Source organism: Nycticebus coucang, chromosome 7, assembly GCF_027406575.1.
Source record: "Nycticebus coucang isolate mNycCou1 chromosome 7, mNycCou1.pri, whole genome shotgun sequence".
NCBI lineage: Eukaryota > Metazoa > Chordata > Mammalia > Primates > Lorisidae > Nycticebus > Nycticebus coucang.
This window is the reverse complement of record NC_069786.1, coordinates 551,955-569,352: the sequence shown is the minus strand read 5'-3', so window position 1 is coordinate 569,352 and position 17,398 is coordinate 551,955. Positions and strand designations below refer to the sequence as shown.

General features: G+C 45.2%; 2 protein-coding genes across 4 annotated transcripts in view; one reads left to right on the top strand and one right to left on the bottom strand.

Moving 5' to 3' along the window:
* Window positions 1-689, top strand: part of AGPAT5 (1-acylglycerol-3-phosphate O-acyltransferase 5) — a 52,373-nt gene extending 51,684 nt beyond the window's left edge. For all 3 annotated transcript variants that reach the window (XM_053596665.1, XM_053596666.1, XM_053596664.1), the window contains one exon: window positions 380-689. In XM_053596665.1, coding sequence (XP_053452640.1) covers window positions 380-605 — 226 coding nt within the window. In that variant the 3' untranslated portion in view covers window positions 606-689. The remainder of the gene's footprint in view (window positions 1-379) is intronic.
* DEFB1 (defensin beta 1) overlaps window positions 1-17,398 on the bottom strand; it is a 229,237-nt gene that overhangs the window by 122,764 nt on the left and 89,075 nt on the right. The window lies entirely within an intron of this gene.

The window sequence follows — 17,398 nt, the reverse complement described above, 5'->3', positions numbered from 1 at the left end:
ATTTCCCCAGTATAAAATAAGTACCCAGTGGATTTTTTTTTTTTTTTAATTAAAATACTGAAATGACTAAAACCGGGGGCGGCACCTGTGGCTCAGTCGGTAAGGTGCTGGCCCCATATACCAAGGGTGGCGGGTTCAAACCCGGCCCTGGCCGAACTGCAACAAAAAAATAGCCGGGTGTTGTGGCGGGCGCCTGTAGTCCCAGCTACTTGGGAGGCTGAGGCAAGAGAATCGCTTAAGTCCAAGAGTTGGAGGTTGCTGTGAGCTATGTGGTGCCATGGCACTCTGCCTAGGGCCATAAAGAGAAACTCTGTCTCTACCAAAAAAAAAATGACTAAAACCGAAATGTTAAATTTTTTTTTTTTTTTTCTGGCCATAGGATGCTTATAGAATTCTACGATTCACCAGATCCAGAAAGAAGAAACAAGTTACCTGGGGAAAGTGTTAATTCCAAATTAAGTATCAAGAAGACTTTACCATCAGTATTGATCTTAAGTGGTTTGACTGCGGGTATGCTCATGACTGAGACTGGCAGGAAGCTGTATGTGAACACGTGGATGTACGGCACCTTGCTGGGCTGCCTGTGGGTCACTGTCAAGGCATAGGCAGGGCGCTGTCTCCAAGGAGCGCTGTGCTGCACATTATATCAGATTGTTTCCTGGAAGTGTAAATAAAGCTTGTTGATTGAACATTGGATAAAATAGAATTTGTGACTAGAGCCGATACGCAGTTGGTCTTGGGCATGGTTTTGCAACTTTAGCTCTGGAGCTCCTGGAAAGATAAAAAACTAAACAGAATTTCTGCTGTTCTTCACATTTCCCATGAACTAGTGACAACTTCAGAAGCCTAGTAGGATTATATAATTTGTTATTGTTTTGTAACTCGGATGGCTGTATTTTATAACATTAATTTGCAACATATTTCTGTATATTATTTTCAATTTGTTATAACTTGGCAGCTCTAAACTTTTATCACTGAGGTATTTAGTATCTTACAGCTGGGCAATATTTCACTTTTTGCTTAATTTCTGCAAGTCAATGAAAGAAGATATATTTAAGTATTGAAATGTTTAAAGAAAAAGGCAAAAAATGTTCATAAGGAAAAGCTCTGTTTAGCGCGCATTTTTATTGTATTATTAGCTGGTTTTACTCATTTTATATTTCCAAAATAACATTTCTAATATTTATTGAATTGCTTAATTTGCACACCCTGTACTCTACACAAAAGAATAATGTATAAAATAAGAGGAGTTCAAGTTAAAATCTTGCCTGATTCATTGTAGCAGAACTTTAAATTGCCTAGCTTTTTAAAGATTTAAGCTACACTAAGTACTTCCCAACATCAGTGCCATAAGTGCTTGAAAACATTAAGGTTTTCTTTTTATGTTACATCAAATCAGTGTGAATCTTTGCTGGACCCCCTGCGTTCACAGATATTTGAGGTGATGGGAGTCGACTAGGTTTACTAGCATGTGCCTTTCACCCACTTTTCTTTGATTTAGCAAAGTATTTCATTCAGAAGTCACTTGTAGGTTACCAAGGTGGAGTTCCACTGTGCTCTAGTCCTCCTCCTCTGGGTTCCCCTCAGTGGTGCTGCTCTGCGGCTTTGCACACAGACCTGCAGGGAAGAAAAGCCAGCCAGGGTCAAAGTTCAACTGTCTAAGCCCTTGTGAGGCATTTCCCTTTGTCCATGTCAAAAAATTTCACCTTCCTGGGGGCGGCACCTGTGGCTCAAAGGGGTAGGGTGCTGGTCCCATATGCCGGAGGTGGTGGGTTCAAACCCAGCCCCGGCCAAAAAAAAAAAAAAAAATTTCACCTTCCTCAAGCCAGTGAAATACAGATGTAACTCCTCAGGCCTGAGTGAATTTGTTTCCTTTCCATTCTTTTTTTTTTTTTTTTGGCTACACTGCAGTCTGAGGTTATTCCTATTCATCACTCCCATTATTTTCAATGGAGCTACACAGTAATATGCACCACCTCAGAACAAAAGCTGAGTTCCAGGAACCAAATCACACAATATTTCCTGTGGAAGAAGACACTTTTTAAGTGTAATCTGCTCTGTTTTTTTTTTTTTTTTTTTGATTTTGGCTAGGGCTAGGTTTGAACCTGCCACCTCTGGCATATGGGACCGGCGCCCTACTCCTTGAGCCACAGGTGCCGCCCAATCTGCTCTGTTTTAATGTTATAATTTAAACTTGATTGCCTGTCTTTTCTAACATTTCTGCTTACTGCTAGTGAATTTTTGTTGCAAAATTATATGTAGGTCACTATGGAAGTTTTGAGACAGACTGTTGAGATCCATTATTCACATCCAAGAAACACAGTTGACAGCGTCCTTTCTGATTCATCTGTGCAAATTTAACTTGCTCAGCTTGTTAGTGTTGCTGGGAAGGCTTCATTTGTTTTTAACCAGGTGGATTTTACATTTCTTGATTTTTTTTTTGTGTTATCTCTAAACTTCCATGATGACCCATGAATCAGTGACCCAGATGAAACATAACACTTGAATAATGATAAACAAAAAAATTAAGGGAAATTTTGTCGGACTGTGTTACACTGTTTCTCCAAAACTAAAGAGTAAGTCATTTCAAATAACACATTTTAAGAGTTTTGTGGTGTGTGTTGGTTTGTGGACCTTAGTATGTATGTGTACACACACATTCATACACACTCAGGTTACAGCGGGGCTAATTACAAACAGGGCATGCATAAACTTAGGAAAAGTATCCTCAGGCTGCAGGTAATTTTCTCTCGCCTGTAAAGTAAAATTCAAATCCCATTATCTTTGTTAAATAGCATTTTTTAACAACCCTAAATTTAGAATTTATTTCTAACTAGGTCAAAGTAAATGTAAATTGTGGAACTTACTTTGAATATCATGGATATGCTCCAAATTTAAATTTTAAGAGGCAATACTACTAGAATTATGTGGATTATGACTTACTTTAACAAGATAAAGTAAGATCATTCGAATGTCATGTTTCTTATGACTTACACTCTTCTCACAAAAGGTCTAAAACATGGTAGTCAAAAAAGTTGTATCAAAATGTTGGAAAATTAGAAGCTTCTTTCTCCTTAACATGTTGATATTGACTTGAATTATTTTCTAAAATTAAAAGCCCTATGCCTACCTGTAAATTTTTCACCTATCATTTATACTTTTGTTTGTACTGTTATTGTTGATTTATGACAGTTATTAATTTTTCTTTATAAGAATACCATCAATGTGCATGCTTGTATCTTTTTCAGAAAAGAGTGTGTTTGGCTGAAAGTAAAAAAAAATAAAATAAAACTTTTCACTATCTCTAATGTCTGCCGTTTAACATTTTTTCTTCTTTTTTTTTCTTCTTTTTTCTCTTTGTCACCCTCAGTAGAGTGCTGTAGCATGATAGCTCACAGCAACTTCAAACTGTTGGGCTCAAGCTTCTCTTGCCTCAGCCTCCCAAGTAGCTGGGACTATAAGTGCCTGCCACAACGCCCGGCTATTTTTAGAGACGGTGTCTTGCTCTTGCTCATGCTAATCTCAAACCTGTGAACTCAGGGCAATCCATTTGCCTCAGCCTCCCAGAGTGTGTTTAATATTTTTTGACCAAAAATTTACCAGCAGTCTCCTATTACATAAAATAGGCTTAATGACTGGCCGTGCATTCTAAATTTATAAAACCATAATTTTTTTCTAACGTATTAAAATTTTAAAAAACACTCAGAATTGTGAAGCATTATTTTGGTTGTAGAGGGGCTCATCTTAGAGAGGAGGAAGCTACAAAGACAGCAGAATGAAATACTGAGACTTCATCGAGATCTCCCAGGTAGAGGAGGGAAGTGGTGAAAACAGAATGAGAACGTGGCAGTTTGCAGTTTGGGCTCTAATAAGCAAATATTGTGTGACTTTATTATAAGGAATATTTTATTTTTATATGAATGAAATACAGCTGACCCTAGGGGCCCCAACTCCCACGCAGTCAAAATCTTCATGTAACTTTAAGTCCTCTATAACTTAACCGTTAATAGCCTAGTGTTGACTAGAACCCTTACCAATAATATAAACAGTCAATAAACAGATTTTGTACATTGGATATACTGTTTATATGCAGTATTCCTACAATAAAGTCAGCTAGAGAAAGAAAATGCGTAGCAGACCGTATAGCCTATGGCTAGAAGGAGTGAGAGTTGTAAGTAACACCAGTAGCTCAATAATGGAACACCTTGGTGAAAAGGGCATGGGGAGGGATTTAGCTCTCGTAACAGCATGAGAGAGCTCCCAAGATGAGAGCATTGATGAATTGGCAGTCTACACCTGTGGTGTTGAGAGGCAGGAGCTCAACTTTATATTAGGCTGAAGGAGAAGGAAGTGGAGAGATCTCATTCTGTCATGGACCGGCTTACTCTGACTCTGTCTCCTCTCCTGCTTGCAGAGCACCAGCATGGTGTCTCTCTGCTGAAGATTACCAAACTGCTAAAGACTGCTAAGATCTATCTTTCTAAGACTGCTTTACTCTCTCAAAGACATCTCTCTTCTCTCTCCTCTGCTCAAGTTGATAGACCTCAGGCACCTAAGAGCAATTGTTCCTGAGCAAGGTAGCATAGTGGTCCACGTCCGGAACCAAGATAAGCCAGGGCCGTAGACCAACCAGTCCCAGGCCCTGACAAGTGGTGGCAGTGGTGGGCTGTGACAAAAATGTTACTAAGAAAATCATAAGGGGGGCGGTGCCTTTGGCTCAAAGGCAGGGCACCGGCCCCATATGCCAGAGGTGGCGGGTTCAAACCCAGCCCTTGCCAAAAACCACAAAAAAAAAAAAAAAAGAAAATCATAAGGGCCAGCACTGGGCTCACACCTGTGATCCCAGCACTCTAGTTGGCGAGGTGGGTGGGTTGCCTAAGCTCCCAGGTTCAAGACCAACCTGAGCAACAGCGAAACCCAGTCTCTAAAAATAACCGGGTGTTGTGGCGGGCACCTGTAGTCCCAGCTACTGGGGAGGCTGAGGCAAGAGAATCGCTTGAGCCCAAGAGTTTGAGGTTGCTGTGAACTGTGACGCCACAGCACTCTACCCAAGGGCAACAAAGTGAAACAATGACGTCTTCGATGTCTTTTTTTTTTTTTTTGCAGTTTTCGGCCGGGGCTGGGTTTGAACCCGCCACCTCTGGCATATGGGGCTGGCGCCCTACTCACCGAGCCACAGGTGCCACCCGTCTTCAACGTCTTTTTGAATTCTTTTTTTCTCTGCCGATCTCCAGGTCATGGGTAAGAGGCTGTTGTGGAACAAACTTTCTAATTTCCCTTGGCTCCAAAAGAAAGGGGCGGAAGGTAAAGTGAGAAGACTTGAGAGCTGCACAAACAGAAGTAGCACCCAGAAGTCCTGGGGTCTCCAGCAATGGTTCTGACCCCACGGTGCTGGAGGGCCTTCTGGAAAATGTGCTCTCCCAGCTCTTGTACTATCCTCTCTTGTCTTTCCTGGGTCCCAAACCTCTTCCTCTTACCTCTATGGACCCCCGACACTTTCTCCCTCTCTTTGTAGTTTCTGTGGTTTGTGTGAATATCAGTAAAGAGTTTAACTATATATTTAGTTATAAAGACTTAACTATATACTTTGTTAAGTTTCTACAGGCTTTTTCTGATTTTTTTAGATGTTATAAGTGTGTTTCAAAAAGGTCCTTTTAATCGCCTTTTCCTCCAAAATTAAATTCAATTGGCTTTTCCACATGTCTGCAAAAAGGTGAACCATGTTAACAGTTAGAGGCCAAGAAATCAGCTCCAAAATGACATGGCTTCTCTGGGTGACCAGAAGCCTCTGAAGAGAACCAGGGCAACCCCCACGCAAGAATTTCCCTAAATCCTAGGCTACAGTTTAGTCTCTTCTTTAAAAGACAAAATAAAGAAAACCTTTAAAAATGAAGAAAGGCAGGCTCAGCACCTGTAGCTCAGCAGCTAGGGTGCCGGACACCTACACAGGGACTGGCATGTTCGAACCCACCCCAGAGCTGCCAAACAACAATGACAACAACAACAAAAAAAATAGCTGGGTATTTCGGCAGGTGCCTGAAGTCCCAGTTACTTGGGAGGCTGAGGCAAGAGAATCCCTCAAACCCAAGAGTTTGAGGTTGCTGTAAGCTGTGATGTCACAGCACTCTACCCAGGGTGACTTAGTGAGACTGTCTCAAAAAAATAAAAAAAAGTAGAAAGGGAAAGAAAATGACCCTGGGTATTTGATTTTTTTCCTGGTCTATTGGCATAAATGGAAAGGTTCAAAGTCATTCCTAAGGTTTCTCTAAGACTTCAGCTAGTTGTGACTAGTTCTTTTTTTTTTTTTTGCAGTTTTTGGCTGGGGTTGGGTTTGAGCCCAACACCTCCAGCATATGGGACCAGCACCAGGCTGACCTAATTGTTTTTATTTCTCATAACTTTACTGGACTCTTAAATTCAAAAGGCAATCTTTGGATGTAAGATGATGTACTAATCAGATTTGTCTTCCAGAGATGATATCATCAGGGCAGTGAAAAGGGTTCCAGCCCAAGGCCTGATTCTACTGAGGACTACTGGATTGCCCTTCCTCCAGAGGAACCCTACCTGCCCCCTTCTTTTGACACAGGGTTCCCCCATTCAAGGCTGGACAAGAGACCCCAGTTTTCTAGGCCTGGGCAATTGCATGAAGAGAATGCCCTGACATTTTGCCAAGCTAGAGAGATTAACCCGGATTTCCATTTACCGTGAACCCTGGATCATCCTCCTCTGAGGAACCTCTAATTGGCATCCCTTCATCACTGTCCATCTTCAGAGGAAGCAGTTTGGAGTGGTCAGTGCCCCTTCTCCCTTAACAGCAGTTAGAGCTTCTATTCGGAGAGGGAGGATTGATACAGGATTCACCACCACCCCATCATCCTCTAGGTCCAGGTGAGCTCAGAAATCAGACCCCCATCTCTAGGCACAAACAGGCTGCCCTTTCCAGGCTACACCCTCTAGTCTCCAGCAAGGTCATGAACAAAACAGCCTGAAACATTTTGGGTGTTTCCACTTTGAGTAGAAAGCGCACACCCTAATCCTTTCCCTGAGACAAAACACTGCAAGGACCTAATAACCTTGCCCTAGGGGAGGGACTGCATTCATTCATTTGTTAATATACTCATTAAGTTTGTAAGTGTGTTTTTCCACCTACAAAGTCCTGGCCAAAATGTTGTATCTGCCCCTGGACAAAGGGCTCGTGCAAGAGACTCCCCTTTGCCAGACGCTCTTGGGCTTTTGACTCCTTCTGCATTCCTTTCTGTCTGTTTTACCACTGGGGGAAAAAAAAGTGTTAATTGGAGAATTTAATGTTAGTGCTGTATTGAAGCAGCAAAGGAAATTTTGCCCCCAATATATAACTCCTTGGTATAAAGAATATTTTGAATTAAAGGCCATTCATGATAAATAAGCATTGAAAGAGGCCTTTCCTCTATCTGCTTAAAACCTAATTGAGAATCAAAAGGGGCTGCTGACTTCCTTATTAGGTGCTAATAGACTTGGCCCCAAGGTCATTTGAAGCAGGAGACCTGTCTCTCAGGTTAATCTACAAATCAATATGTTTCCACCCATCTATACACATTCCGCCCCCTACCAACCACTTGCTGCACATAGACTTTTCACTCTTCTTCCCTTCCAAAAAAGGCATCTATAAAAGTCTCTGACCATCACTGAGACCTTGGGTAATCCTTCTCGTGATTCACCCCATGCCCTTGGTATTTGGAAATAAACCTCTCTCTTATTAATCTGCCATAATTGTGAGTTGATCTTTCAGCGAACCAACCAAGGGAAAAGGGTGGGTTTCACCAGGATTTCTACAGTATATTTTGTGGTGCTTAATTTCTATACATGCCCAATTAAGTACCTCTTAACACCTTATAAAAATATTTACTTATTAAAACATGTTACATTTATTGTATATTCATATCATGCCCATCTGTCCCTGCTAGACTGAGATAGTGATGGGTCTTTAACCATGTTTAATAAGTAATGTATCTTACAGTTGTCAAAATTCTCAGAGCATCAGTCACATTCACATTCAGATAAAAGCTCCATCTGTGGCTTGGCACTTTGAGCACAGTGGTTACAGCACTGGCCAGATACACTGAGGCTGGCGGGTTCAAACCCAGCCCCAGCCAGCTAAAACAACAATGATGACAACTGCAACAAAAAATAGGTGGGCATTGTGGCAGACGCCTGTAGTCCTGAGAGAGGATACCCAAGAAGGGTTAGGTCTAGGAGAACAGTTCTTCTCAAGGAGACCACAAGGATACACCTTCAGGGTCCTCTCCAGGGGGACTCAGCTTTGGGAATTTGTAAACTTAACTTCCTGGAATAATTCTGTAGGGGCTAGAATAGCATGTCCTGCTTGACTCAAACTGGCCAGTGAAAAAGGTACCCATTGGGCGGCACCTGTGGCTCAGTGAGTAGGGCGCCGGCCCCATATGCCGAGGGTGGTGGGTTCAAACCCAGCCCCGGCCAAACTGCAACAAAAAAATAGCCGGGCGTTGTGGCGGGCGCCTGTAGTCCCAGCTGCTCGGGAGGCTGAGGCAAGAGAATCGCGGAAGCCCAAGAGTTAGAGGTTGCTGTGAGCCGTGTGACGCCACGGCACTCTACCTAGGGCGATACAATGAGACTCTGTCTCTACAAAAAAAAAAGAAAAAGGTACCCATGGATTGGAACTTTTTGACTGTAGCTAAAAAGGGAAAGACTAAGCCAGTTGGGGAGCACGGTCATTTGGATTCTTCCGGCTGGTGAATAAAGCCCTTCCTCTTATAAACATTATGTTTGGGTGCTCTTTCTCGCCATTGGGCCTCATCTTCCTGCAACAGTCCCAGCTACTTAGGAAGCTGAGGCAGGACAATTGCTTAAGCCCAGGAGTTTGAGGTTGCTGTGAGCTGTGATGCCATAGCACTCTACCAAGGGTGACACAATGAGACTCTGTCTCAATAAAAAAAAAAAAGCTCCATTTGTAATCAGAATATCTATCATGTATTGAGTACTTACTGGCTAATAGATAATATACAAGTGCTTTTCCTGTATTCTGCCTTAATTTTCACAATAATTCTGAAGTAGAGGGGTTCCCAGATGTCCTATGATGAAAGTTTACTACCTTTTTTTTTTGTAGAGACAGAGTCTCACTTTATGGCCCTCGATAGAGTGCTGTGGCCTCACACAGCTCACAGCAATCTCCAACTCCTGGGCTTAAGCGATTCTCTTGCCTCAGCCTCCGAGTAGCTGGGACTACAGGCGCCCGCCACAACGCCCGGCTATTTTTTGGTTGCAGTTCAGCCGGGGCAGGGTTTGAACCCACCACCCTTGGTATATGGGGCTGGCGCCTTACCAACTGAGCCACAGGCGCCGCCCAAGTTTACTACCTTTTTAAAACCTCACCATCCAAGAGCAGAACTGGGTCCTAAGAGATGCCTCCTCCTTGCTCGTGGGTCACGTGAAGGAGTGTGGCCGTCTGCAGAGACTGACAGGCACTGCTGTCTCTTGTCTTCTCACTGTTTTCCTTGGTTCCTTAAGCTGAAGGCAGCTGTGCCCAGCAGGCTGAGTAGCTGAGCATCTGAGAACTCAGTGTCACTGTGGGCAAGTCATGGGACAGGAGCCTGTTTTCTCATCCAAGAAACATTTGAAGATGGGGGAAATGGGTTTGCAGAGATGGTGGGAATTAAGTTAAACCATATAATGTACCAGGCAAACAAAATCAACAACAGTGAAATTACCAACCCCTCAGTTGCCACACGGTGTGAATGTGCAGATTGAACCAGGATGTGGATTTTGCACATTTGCTTGGCACATGGTGGATGCTCCACAGACACTCTTTCTTTTCTTCACAGTAAAAATCTTAGAGTCTCTTTTAAGGACTTTCTAAACTCAAACTTTAAAGAGAGAGGTGAGGTTCAAGCATTTGCTAGGGAAAACAATGGGGGAGGAGGGTTAAAAAGAATCTGAAAAAGTCCCCTCCTTCCACATTTGGGGACAAAGATCTATTTAACAGAGGGTCATTCTGTTGTACTTCTCATGAGCTGGTGACTGGGGAGGATTGGTGGGCTGAGAGCCGGCCCTTTTTACTCCTGGGAAATGAGAGGGAAAGGCTGAGGCATCTGCCCAGGTCTCCCCACCTCATCTCCTTGGGGCCTCACAAAAGCTATACCTACCATAAGCCTCTGTTGGGACCTGGTTAGTGACCGAGGGATCAGGGGCTGGGGGCCCCGGAAGGACGCAGGTCCCCAGCAAGGAAGTGGAGAACCCAGGCAGACTGCCACCCAAAGCTGCACTTTCAGCCTTTATTGTTATTATCACCACACATCCCTGAGGTCACACCCAGGGGAAAGCCAGCTCAGAGACTTAAGTCCCAGAGGAACCGGCAAGATCAATATACCTCTTAGGACTGGGACATTCTAAAAGCAACATGGTATTTGCCCATCTATCCAGAGTTCTCAAAGCTCATTACAGCAGAATCATCACTTAGGAGAGCACCGTTCTCTGAGGGGCACCTGTAAGAGCTGAACTAAATCATTTTTCAAAAAGGATTTATTAGAGACATCTGTTAATGTTTTTGCTCTCTGAGCAATTAAAATGATTGACACTGACAGGTCTTGGACAGGATACCCTCCTCCCGGCCTGTAATGCATTGCCCTCTTGGCAAACTCCTTCTCATCTCTCAAGACCTATCTCAAGAGTTTGTTTCCCTAGAAGGATTCTTTGTCTCTATAAGCTGAGCTCATCAGCCTTTCCTTAAAACTGTCACCCCTGTTAATCCCAATGACCAAGTTGCTATGCACTGTTTGTATCACCCCCAAATTCATACATTGAAGACCTCACCCCCTGCCAGGCACTGTGGCTCACATCTGTAATCCTAGCATTCTGGGAGGCCAAGATGGATGGATTGCTTGAGCTCAGAAGTTCAAGAGCAGCCTGAGCAAGAGTGAGACCCTCATCTATACTAAAAATAGAAAAATTAGCTGAGTGTATGGCGAGCACCTGTAGTCCCAGCTACTCGGAAAGCTGAGGCATGAGGATCGGCTTGAGCCCAAGAGTTTGAGATTGCTGTGAGCTAGTAGGACACCAGGGCTCTCTACCCAGGGCAACAGAGTGAGACTCTGTCTCCTAAATAAATAAATAAATAAATAAATAAAAATAAAAACAATAAGATCTTACCCCTAATGTGATAGTATCTGGTCCTTTTGGGGGAGTTAGGGTTAGATGAGGTGGTGAGGATGGGACCCGATGACAGATTATTCTTTTTTTTTTTTGGTTTTTGGCCAGGGCTGGGTTTGAACCCGCCACCTCCAGCATATGGGACTGGCGCCCTACTCCTTGAGCCACAGGCGCCGCTGACAGATTATTCTTAAGTGTCCTCAGGAGGAAGAGGAGACTCCAGAGCTTTCTCTTTGTGTCACGTGAGTGGACACCACAGGCAGCAGCTCTACCTGAGCTCTTCTCTGCCTTGACATTGGGCTTCCAGCCCTAGAACCAGCCCTAGAAAACGCCTGGTGGTTGAAGCTAAACTCAGTCTGTGGTATGTTGTCACCAAGGCCCAAGCTGATGAAGCCGAGCTGACTTGTCTCCATGCCAGAGAGGCTTCTGCAGGGAGGGCCTGTTGGTCTCTGCACTCAGCACCTGCTCCAAGCATGGCTCCTACAAGGAATTCCCTTAGCACAAATTGAATTAATGAGCTGCTAGGATGCAATGGACCATGGCCCAGGGCTTGAAGCAACTGAGGAGGTTACATGTTATTGAAACTCAGCTTATTATGTTTCAGTTCATTCTATTTTAGAGGCAAGGAAAAAAATCCCCAAAACAATAGTGAAGGCATCTTATCTCAATATTTTAGGGGGTGGGGAAAGAAATCATCTTTCTCTATTTGATAAAGAGATCATTTTCTTTTTTTTTTTTTGTAGAGACAGAGTCTCACTTTACTGCCCTCGGTAGAGTGCCGTGGCGTCACACGGCTCACAGCAACCTCCGGCTCCTGGGCTTGTGTGATTCTCTTGCCTCAGCCTCCTGAGCAGCTGGGACTACAGGCACCCGCCACAACGCCCGGCTATTTTTTGGTTGCAGTTTGGCCGGGGCTGGGTTTGAACCCACCACCCTCGGTATATGGGGCCAGCGCCCTACTCACTGAGCCACAGGCGCTGCCCAAGAGATCATTTTCTTTTATTTTTTTTTTTTGTAGAGACAGAGTCTCATTTTATTGCCCTCCGTAGAGTGCCATGGCGTCACACAGCTCACAGCAACCTCCAACTCCTGGGCTTAGGCGATTCTCCTGCCTCAGCCTCCCTAGTAGCTGGGACTACAGGCGCCTGCCACAACGCCCAGCTATTTTTTGGTTGCAGTTTGGCCAGGGCTGGGTGTGAACCCTCCACCCTCGGTATATGGGGCCGGTGCCCTGCTCACTGAGCCACAGGCACCGCCCAAGAGATTATTTTTCAAAGATGAGCAAAGTAAGTGTCAGGGAAGCTGGGCATGCTACCGCTTTACCCCAGGCCTTCCTGTGGGCCCTGGGCCACCAGCCTCTTGAGGCACTGACCCCACAGGATGTGGAATCTTCGCCTGCCTTGAACCAACCCACCCTCCAGGCCAGGCCAACCCACTGTGACCCACCGTGACATGCCTGGAAAGGCATTTTCCATGGACGAGTTGAAAAGGTACCACTGCTTCACCATCCCTATCTCAGTGGTTAGGGCGCTGGCCACATACACCAGGGCCAGTGGGTTTGAACCTGGCCAGGACCTGCTAAACAAGCAAGTAACAACACTACCACTAACAAAAATAGCCAGGTGTTGTGGCAGGCACCTGTAGCCCCGGCTTCTAGGGAGGCTGAGGCAAGAGAATCGCTAGAGCCCAAGAGTTTGAGGTTGCTGTGAGCTCTGACAGCACAGCACTCTACTGAGGGCAACATAGTGAGCCTCATCAACATCAGGAGCTGGAGCCCCCACCGCTCTTTGGGCCTGTCTGGGAGGAAAGGGCCCCTCTGTGGATGCAAAGGCAGTAACCAGCTCCTGCTTCCTGTGGGGGGAGAGGGGCACACTGACAGGAAGACAGAAACCAGCCTGGCTCCTGATTAGATCGTCCGCTCTGGAGCTCTGGGACTGAAAGACTCTACCTGGGGCTGCTGCCCAGGCTGTCAGGGTCTGGTTGGGGGCAGTTCATTTCCTGCACACTCTTCACCTTTTGGGGGCCGGGTGGGGTGGTAGGACACCCCACTGGCGATGACTCTGCCCGAAAACATCCCAGCTTCTGTGACCCACTAATTATTTTGGCACCCTACATTTTCCTGTGCTAGTATCCAGATTTAGTACACTTATATTTGGCCCCTTTTTTTCCTTGTTCCTTTTGAAATTCTCTTCTAGATTTGACTTCCTTAGACTGTCCCTCCTCTAAAATGCCTCCCAGCAGAAGTGGGACGCGGACCCCCTTCAGAGGGTGGAGTTCACAGATCAGGGTTCTGGCACCATCTAGTGGTGAGCACAAAGCAGCCAGTTTGGTTTTTGAACCATGAGGGCTCAATTCAAGTCGTTTAGTAACAAGTTTCAATATTTAGATCAAAAGAACAGGCCAGGGTCAGTGGCTCATGCCTTCATTTTAGTATTTTGGGAGGCCAAGCTGGGAGGATCACTTGAAGCCTGCCTGAGCAACACAGCCAGACCTCATCACTTACAAAAAGAGTTGTTTTTTTTTGTTTTTGTACTTTTTTTTTTTTTTTGAGGTAGAGTCTCACTATGTTGCCCCGGGTAGAGTGCTGTGGCATCACAGCTCATAACAACCTCCAACTCTTTTACGTAATTCTCTTGCCTCAGCCTCCCAAGTAGGTGGGACTACAGGAACCTACCACAACACTTGGCTATTTTTTTTTTTTGTAGAGACAGAGTCTCACTTTATGGCTCTTGGTAGAGTGCGGTGGCCTCACACAGCTCACAGCAACCTCCAACTCCTGGGCTTAGGCGATTCTCTTGCCTCAGCCTCCTGAGTAGCTGGGATTACAGGCGCCTGCCACAAAGCCGGGCTAGTTTTTGGTTGCAGTTTGGCCGGGGCTGGGTTTGAACCCGCCACCCTCGGCATATGGGGCTGGCGCCTTACCAACTGAGCCACAGGCGCCGCCCCACCTGGCTATTTTTTGTTGTCCAGCAGGCCCAGTCTGTTTTTGAACCTGTCAGCTCTGGTGTATATATATGGCTGGTGCCCTAACCACTGAGCTATGTGCTCCGAACCACAAAAAGAGTTTTAACACTCACCTGGGTATGGTGGCATGAGCCTGTAGTCCCAGTCACTCAAGAAGCTGAGGCAGAGGGGTCACTTAAGCCCAGGAGTTTGGGGTTGCAGTGATGGAGCCACTTCACTCCAGCCAGGGCAGCAGAGTGAGGTCGTGTCAAAAAAAAGAAAGAAAGAAAGAAAAGAAATTGAAAAGCAACCACCAGCACTGCGAGCAGATGGCATCCAGCAGGCAGAGAACCTTATAGCTGCCAAGCAACTGGCCCCCTGGGGCCAACTGTGTGAGAGAAGCTGTGAGCAGGGAGTCCTGACTGCCGAGGAATCTGTGCTGTTTCCCATCTCCCCTGGTTCCTTTCCTGCCTACTGGACAGAAGCTCATTTTCCCACTGGTTTTGCTCTCTGTTGGAGCACAACTCCCAGCCCTCCAGCTGCTCCCTGTCCTCGACACTGGGCGCCGTGGGTTTCCCTGCCAGCAGGGACGGTGGACAGGCCTTGACTATTGCTGACGGTCTAGTTGTTAAGTCTCCCAGGTCCAGCCTTCTGAGACTGACTCAGCTCACCTGGGGGAAGCCCAGAAACTTGCTTTTTATACTATCCGGGTGGTTCTGGATGTCAGGGCAAGCCCTGTGGAGGAGGACAGCTCCAACAGGTGAATGGGGGCCGTGTGGGGAGTGCTGCCTGCTGTGGGCCACACAGCACAGCTGGAGCACACGCTGCCATGAACTTGCACTCTTGTTATTTGGGGATAGCTCTCCCAACTAAAATCCAACAGCCCCTTTTGGATGGTTTAGGGCTTTCTTCTTCCAAAGGGATATCCCAGCAACAACTAGCTTGGATCAAGCTGACAGGAGGTAGAGGGACTGATTTTCACTCTGTGTAAAAACAGATATTCTGCTTTCTCTTTGAAGAAGAAAGAGATTTGCTGTAAACACAAAGCAGGGCACAGGTTCCAACAGCTGTGGAGAAAAGGACTCCTAGAGGCCATGGCCCTTGAGTTCTGTGGTGTTTGGGGATTTTGGAACCCATAAAACATGGAGGAAACCTCCCACAATAATACCTTTTCTAGTATTCACTTTGCTTTCATAGAATGAGAAGTAATGATGCTGAATGCACACAGGAGGTTCCGCAGAGGTCTCAGAAATGAATTGTGGAATGTTATTAAAACGTGGCTAGGGGCTCGGCGCCTGTGGCTCAAGTGGCTAAGGTACCAACCACATACACCCGAACTGGCGGGTTCACATCCAGCCTGGGCCCGCCCAACAACAATGATGGCTTCAAACAAAAATAGCCGGGCGTTGTGGCGGGCGCCTGTAGTCCCAGTTACTCAGGAGGCTAAGGCAGGAGAATCGCTTGAGCCCAGGAGTTGAAGGTTGCTGTGAGCTGTGATTACATAACACTCTACCCAGGGCAACAGCTTGAGGCTCTGTCTCAAAAAAAAAACAAAAACAAAAACAAAAACATGGCTATGGCCCACATATCTGTAAATGTGCATGTAGTCCCACGTGAGATTAATACCTAATAGATCATAATTCTCAGGCTAACCTTTAAAGTATGGTCATTTCCAGATCAAATGAGGTTGGAAGAGGACAGGAGAGTTCTGTGGCCATGTGAGGCGTCTCTGGAACCAGATTCATTTGTGACAAAGGTTGGGGTCCCCTGGAACTACTGGATGAGTCTCTGAGCCTCAGATTCTTCATCTGCAAAATGGAGAAAAGTTAACAGTTCCTTTCTTGTGGGTTGTTGGGGAATCAGGGAAAGGTGCATCATGTCTGGCACATGGGGGGCATAGTAAAGTTTGCTCTTGTTATCTGAAGACAATGTAACTCAAGTCCAAGGAAATCAAAGTAGATGTTACACAGGTACGTTTTTCTGTGAATGAGAGACTAGCATCTCTAGGCTAGGAGAAGGAACTGTTATTTTTCTTACTTGGTTCAGTTTTCTACTAAAAAAGGTATTTCCCCAAATGTAAGGAAATGAACAAAAGGAAATTTACAACTGTTGGGCGTCATTCACCTGGACAGCCTCTCTTGGGACAGGGTGGAGTAGTATTGCTCCGTTGCTGCAGCCACAGAATCACTGGAGATACCCTTCCCAGGGCCGGACAAAATGATGCATGCTGATTTTCCATCTGTGATGCAATGCTGTGAGGATGGTTACCCGCTGGCCTCTGAGCCCTGTGTGTGTGTGTGTGACTGCTTTTGTTCCACATGGAAAAACCCCATCTCATAGTGGAAATCATGGCTGTGGGATCCTTTACATCTTATGATAAGGTGCATTTCCCGGTTCATTTCACAGGAGCCCAGTCACCCAAAGGCATTGACCCCACTGAAAACATGAAGTCAGCCTGATATTGCTGGAGTTTCCCCAATTCAAGCAGCTAGAAAGCCTGGTTAGTGTGGAGCCAACTCATTAGTATTACTGCTTGTAGGATGAATAGAAATTAGCCTTTGCTTAGGCAAACTGGTTCAAAGAGATTCAGAATCAGGGAATCTGGTTTTAAATCCTGTTTACAAACTGTGATTTTTTGAGAAAGTTCTTACTTCTCAGTCTCCATGAATTTGTATGTAAAATGAAGTGATAAAAACTAATGGGGTTACAAGGAAGAATAAAACCAAAGTATTTGAGGTTTTCTTATACAATGCTTGATGTTTATATATGTATATGTATATATTAGTGGAATCTGAGTATGAGGGATAAAAAAGGTTTAACGCATGAGTCATATAAAGATCACCAGGGATTATGGAAACCGTAAGAAGACAGTTTTAGGACATTTGTAAATACACTGTTGAACACTTCTTATTTATTTGATAAAGTAGGTCAGTACCAAGCAACATTGTTACTGTGGGTATAAGAGAAGTAATCTATTTCCTAAAGGCTTCTGGTAGAGTCTCTGGAACTTTGGATGTCCGTTACTTTTAAGAATAGTGACCTCAACTATTATCCTCATGTTATCCCTGCATGAACCGTTACGGGTGGTACCACATGTACTGGGAGGAATATAAACACCTGCAACGCTGAGGATTAAAAGCAGCCACACCCAGCCGAGGAAGCCAAGTTAGTTCTCATGAGTTTGGTGTAAATTTCTACCCATATCAGATGGCAAACAACCCACAGAATCCTCTCACTGGGAATATAAACTGTGAAGTGAGTCCTGAAAAGCAGGTGCCGCTGTGTTCAGCTGTAC